The sequence below is a fragment of the Passer domesticus genome, chromosome 10 (genome assembly GCF_036417665.1).
Source record: "Passer domesticus isolate bPasDom1 chromosome 10, bPasDom1.hap1, whole genome shotgun sequence".
NCBI lineage: Eukaryota > Metazoa > Chordata > Aves > Passeriformes > Passeridae > Passer > Passer domesticus.
Window position 1 is genome coordinate 29,104,065 of NC_087483.1, and position 6,000 is coordinate 29,110,064.

The window sequence follows — 6,000 nt, forward strand, 5'->3', positions numbered from 1 at the left end:
CTTTCCAGAATAACATGACAGGAGAGGAAAAAAAAGATAAACCCACCCTTGTTATACCAAAGAAAAAAAAGGCAAATTCCTTTTCAGTCTCAACTCAAAACCCTGGAGAACTACCCTTTATCCTTTTCTGACATGCAAAATGAACAATAAACATGTTTATATAAGAGCTATTTAAAAAGAAAATACATTAATGGACCCAGAAATTAAGCATCAGCCACTGGAACACACTCAGTTTTTGAAACAAATTCAAAACAAGTACCAGCACAGCAGATAATTTTCCTATTATCTTGTTGGTTGCTGAAAAATTCTATGGTGGAGAAAGTGCAACCTGTGCTTGGTATTTAGATTACATGAAAAATTAAATTATTTCTAATCAACTACAAGGTATCAGAAAAAATGTTATGAACTAGATGCCTAAAAGATGGGCATTATCTTTAAGTAGCACCACTTTTATTACTCAAGACACTAACAAAGCAAAACAACAATTATGGAAAGCAGGGGAAGGAGGGGGTGTCAAGATTCTGCTTGTTTTTTATCATTCAACATTTACTTACAGACGCTGCCGTAATCGGCCATGCTGAAATTCCATTTCTTCATAGCAGGATCTAAAGTAGGGCAAGAGTAATAGGGCAGAATATGAATCATTTGGGGCAGCAAAAAATGGTGGCATGAAATGTTCATGTGAGGTAAGAGTATTCAATCTACTCATGCAAACTTTTTACCACACATCTGAAAAACACTTATGCCCAAGTTTACAGCTACATGACACCAGAAAAATGCATGAGGAATATGAATACTAAGACAACAATGCAACAGCCATTCACAGAGATCAGTAACACATAAAGAGAAAACAAAACCAGAATATAACAAATAAAGATAATGGTAAAAGATCAGATTCCACTGCTCTCTGTAATCCAGGAAACAGAATCAGCTCATAACTCTGAGCTATAGCTGAAGTGACCCATTTTCACATCCCAGTTTATGAATAACTTTGCTTCCTTCACTTCCAACAAACTGACCAGCTGCTGCCACTAAACTTCTCAGAGCACTGCTTATAAAGCAAGGCTTCAGACTTTTCTAAATCCAAACTCAAGGTATTTATGTCCAGAATTACTATCCAATTTAATCTGTATTTACTTCTTTAATCCCCCATTAATGCCACATATTCCACCCCAACAATAGGTACACTGGGAAGAGGAAGTAGCAAATAGCAACTACAATAGCAGCAGATGCCAAAGCTTCAACGCAACGAAAAACAGAGATAACAGAACACAAACAATTCTTACCATAGGCTTTGCTTGGTACCTTCTTAAACACAGCAATAAGTTCAGCATTGTACCCTATTTCAACCTGGAATCGGTCTTCCCCATATTTCACACATTTTCCTTTTGTAACATTAATTGCTTTCTTATGAGAGGCAGTTTCAAAGGCAGAGCCCACACCAGCAGAGCTGGTCAGTTTCTGCATTCCAGCACTGGCCTGAGAGACAAAACCTGCCCCTGTTCTTTCTGTCAGTCCGTTTATGCTCATCAGCATTTCTGAATCGCTCAGGGCGGCACTGCTTGGTGGTGAAACATATTTAATGGCAGATTTGTTCTGAGTTTGTAAACCCTTACTGCCATCAGGGTGCCCGTTATCAGTGAATCTTGGATGAGGTGGTCCTGTGGGGTTTTTGAAAGCTGGGTAGCATTTGGGCTGCTGGAATGTTCCATGATTCACTGAAGTGTGCTGTCCGTGTTCCTGACTACCAGCATCCAAGTAATGTTTATGGGAATAACTCAGAGAATTCGGGGTCATTGCAGGGAACTGCTTTAGGCCACTTGCTTGTTCTGAGTCCTCTGAACAACTCTTTGGCTGCTCTCTGTGCGAGCCAGCCATCTGTTGCTTTGCTGTGTAATGGTTATAGCCTTTCTGGAGACAGCTCTTCTGCTCCACAGGCAGGTTTGGATCATGTCGCTGCTGGCTGGCGAGCCTGACATGATTGTTTTCCTCCTTCCAGCTTGCTGGATTGCCCAGCCTCTGCTCTCCCAGAGGAGGTGCAGCGATGCCCACGTGCCCAGCTCCCTGGGCTGCCAGCCTCTCTGCTCTCCTAGCCAAAGCCAGCCGGCGGTTCTCTTCAATCCTTCTCTTCTGCTCCTCTGTAAGGCCTGATGACATCTTCAACAATTCCAACAATAAATCTGTACCAAAACTACATTGGGAATCAATCACGGAGGCAACTGCTTCTTTAGAGGAAAAGAGGCCAGTCTACAGGAAAAAAAAACAACAAAACAACAGATTATTATTCTATTGATAACTTAGTATTATTAGTGATTGAGTATTACTGTAACTGGTCCTACATGAATCTGGCAGTTCAGCAAAGCTGTCACATCAATGCTGAGCCATTATCAGCTAGTAGATGGTGGCAGACACTGATGAAGCCTTGCATACCAGTCCTGCAGGGATATAACACATAGAAAAAGGAGAAAATTCCTATTCAACAACTGCTCTGAGTACTCTTCTCTGCAATTCCGGGCAGAAATAATAAAATAGCAAAGCGCGGGAACACCCTGCACTGCAGAGCCAGCCCTGCAAAGGCACCTGGAGGCAAAGGATTACATCCCTGCACAGCCTTCGGTGTTAGCGTGTCCTATTTCGGGTACCTTTCAGCAGAGATGGGACGATGCCCATGTTCCCTGTTCACCTTCGGTTCCTGGGTATCTCACAGAGCGTGGCAGATACCTGCTGAACCCCACAGGACAGAGCCAGCTCCTCCTGAGAAACCGGCATTCGCAGGTCCCGGACCTTCCAAGAGAAGCGAGGAGCTGGCTCCCGTCACTTCTCCCGGCAGCCCGCCTGGCTCCATGCGCTCGCTGCCCGCGTCCTGCGGGATGCCCGCTCCCTCCGTTCCTCAGCTTCCTGCGGGCGCTGCGGTTCCCCCTCTGCCCCTTCCTCTCCCAGGAGCCGGGCAGGCTCCCGTCCCAAACTCCACGGAGGTCCCGTCCCGACCCGACCCGTCCCTCGGCCCCCCGCCACCCGCGTGGAGGTCAGGATTCCTTCCCCGCCCGCCCCGCGGCTCCGCCGCCCGCTCACCGCCGGCGGGCACGGCCCGGAGCGCCGTGGAGGGACTACAGCTCCCAGCAGGCCCTGCGCTACCGCCCGGCGGCACCGAGCGGCCGGGAGTGCACAGCACGCCGGGAGATAAGAGCGGCGCGCAGGGCGCGCGGGGCGTTGGGAAATGTAGTCTTCCGGTCGCGGCGCCATCTCGGGGCTGTGGGGTTGCGGCGTTGCGGGGAGGGAGCCGGGACCCCGGGGCCGCCCCCGTCACCCATTCGGGCGTGCGGGGGCTCTGCTGCCGGCCCCTGGCTGAAGCCTTGCCCAGCCGGCGCCTAGCGCTGTACGGCCGGGGCGGACCCCCTCGCTGGCTGCCCCTGGTGTGGGTCTGGCGCGCCAATGTGTGGTGTTGCTGAATGGTGACTGACGAGAAATGGACAGCGGAGCTGATGTGTGAGAGCGGGTGGCGGCACTTGTCAGCTCTGAGGAAGGAGTCTGCCCCCGGGGTCAGGAGCAGCAGCTGGCATTGGTGCAAGCTGCTATTTTGTCATTTTTGAATATCGATGGTAGGTTGGAAGAGACCTCTGAGATCATCCAGTCCAGCCTATGACCAAGCACCAGCATGTCAACCACACCATGGCGCTGAGTGCCGCGTTCAGTCCTTCCTTAAACACCTCCAGGGATGGTGACTCCACCACCTCCCTGGGCAGCCCATTCCAGTGTCTAATCACCTGTTCTGTGAAGAAATTCTTCCTAATGTCCCACCTTAACCTCCCCTGGTGCAGCTTGGGGCTGTGCCCTCTCATCCTGTCCCTGGCTGCCTCGGAGAAGAGCCCTACCTCCACTAGCTGCAATCTCCTTCCAGGTGGTTTCAGAGTGGTAAGGTCTCCCCTGAGCCCCCTTTTCTCCAGGCTGGACACCCCCAGCTCCCCCAGCTGCTCCTCAGCTGCTCCAGGCCCGTCACAGCTCTGTTGTCCTTGTCTGGGCTCACTCCAGCCCCTCAGTGTCCCTGCTGAGGTGAGGGGCTCAGGAATGGTCACAGCACTCAGGATGTGGCCTCACCAGTGCCAAGTACAGGGGGACAGTCACTGCCCTGTCCTGCTGGCCACACTATTGCTGATACAGGCCAGGTGCCATTTGCCTTCTTGGCCACTTGGGCACTGCTGATTCATGTTCAGCTTTCCAGGGCAGCTTTCCAGCCACTCTGCCCCCATCCTGCAGCGCTGCCTGGGGTGGCTGTGGGTGAAGTGCAGGGCCTGGCACTTGGTCATGTTGAATGTCATAGCCTGGGCTCAGCCCATTCATCCAACCTGTCCACTAAGCTCTGCAGAGTGACAGTCCAACCCAACTTGGTGTCGTCCACAAATTTGCTAACAGTAAACTCAATCCTCTCATCCACATTGCCAATAAGCAGGACTGGACCCCACACTGATCCCTGGGGACACTACTAGTGACCAGACAAATGAGTGGATGTGCCTGGAGGTTGGTAGAGAATAGATGTCAGGGCTTTCTACAATCAGAACACAAAAGAGGACACAGGAAACTATGAGCCCATTAGTATTACTCCAGGCCCTTGGAAAGTCATACAGTCATCCAAGAAACTATCACAAAGCAAATGAAGTAGGTGATTGGGAAAGCCAGCACAGATTTATTAGACAGAAATCATGGCAGATTAACCCGATCACCTTCTACAGCCAAATGACATTTTCTGTCTACATGGGAAGAGTAGTGGAGGTAGTTTACCTGGACTTCAGCACAGTATTTGACCATTTTTCCCATGGCCTTCTCCTGGATAAGTTGACCAGAAGTGAGATCTGTGAGATGGGGAGGGAATTGGCTCCCAGGCCACAGCAGAAGGCAGCAATCAATGGGTTTTATGCAGGCTGGCACTGGCAGCCAGTCACAAGTGCAGTCCCCCAGGGAGAAACACTGGGTCCTACACCGTTCAAGAAATTACACTGGAAGAGGTTTCATCTTGAAATGAGAAAGAAATTTTTTGCATTGAGAACAATCAATCATTGAAACAACCTCCCCAGGGACATAGTGGAGTCCCCATCACGGAAGGTTTTCAAGATCCAATTGGACAGGGTGATAGATAACCTCATCTTGGCTCCCTTTCCCACAAAGGATTAGATCAGATGGTCTTTCGAGGTGCTTTCCAACTTGGACTGGTTTATGATTTTGTGAACATCTTCAAAATAAGATGATTATTCATATTTGCATCAGTTAAAATAAAAGTTAAAATAAAAGGGCCTCCTAGGGTTTTAATTATACATAGGGCTTGATTATACACATCAAGATGCCTTTCCTGAGCAGTCACGTTCCCCATGTGGGTAAACAGAGAAGTAACTGGGGAGAAAGTAGAGAAGATGCCCTGGGAAACACCATAACCCCTTCCCATCTCAGGATTTTACTACCCTGCCCAGTGGCAGGCCCAGAGCTGCCATCCTTGTCCCCAGGCACCATTTCCTCTCACCTGACAGGCCCTTTGGCTCGGGACACTGCAGCCAGCTGGCTGTTTCACAGTGTATTCATTCTTCTCTCTGCTAGTTAATTAGAAAAGGTTATCATTAAATTGCTTCCTGATTAAGCAGCAGTGACTGCCATTAGTCAGGAGCTTGTCAGCCTGAGAAAAACAAGGCAGGCAGGAAGAGTGAGGTGCAACTTAACACACAGCACAGCCCTGAGAGTGCTGTTCCTCACCTGGGAATCACACGCAGACATGAGCACACCACAAGCTCACAGGCACTTCCAAACACACCACTTTTAAAGAAAACCACATGCTAAGGGTCCAGCATTTTGTTACTCTCAAGCAAAAAAAAAATCAAATCTTTTTGCATGTTTCAGGTCCTCTCTCTGCAGAGCATGTGTGCTAGGAAGGGATGCATAGCTCCATGGTCTCTGTCCAGCTCTTCTGCCTTTGCCCTTTCTTCTCCTGCAAGCCAGCAGACTCCAGGCAGCTGCACA

The 6,000-nt window shown here is 49.4% G+C and overlaps 1 protein-coding gene across 5 annotated transcripts in view; it reads right to left on the bottom strand.

Moving 5' to 3' along the window:
• The window catches only part of SMARCAL1 (SWI/SNF related, matrix associated, actin dependent regulator of chromatin, subfamily a like 1), a 34,126-nt gene extending 30,973 nt beyond the window's left edge, over window positions 1–3,153 (bottom strand). The window contains exons 1-3 of one of the 5 annotated variants that reach the window (XM_064434893.1): window positions 3,073–3,153; window positions 1,287–2,247; window positions 555–605 (exon numbers count right to left, since the gene is read on the bottom strand). In XM_064434893.1, the coding sequence (XP_064290963.1) occupies window positions 555–605; window positions 1,287–2,157 (922 nt within the window). In that variant the 5' untranslated portion in view covers window positions 2,158–2,247; window positions 3,073–3,153. Of the gene's footprint in view, window positions 1–554; window positions 606–1,286; window positions 2,248–2,339; window positions 2,442–2,642; window positions 2,923–3,072 lie in introns of those variants that run through there. The other 4 variants (XM_064434890.1, XM_064434895.1, XM_064434891.1 and 1 more) reach the window with 4 other exon arrangements.
• Between the last annotated feature and the right edge of the window lie 2,847 nt (window positions 3,154–6,000).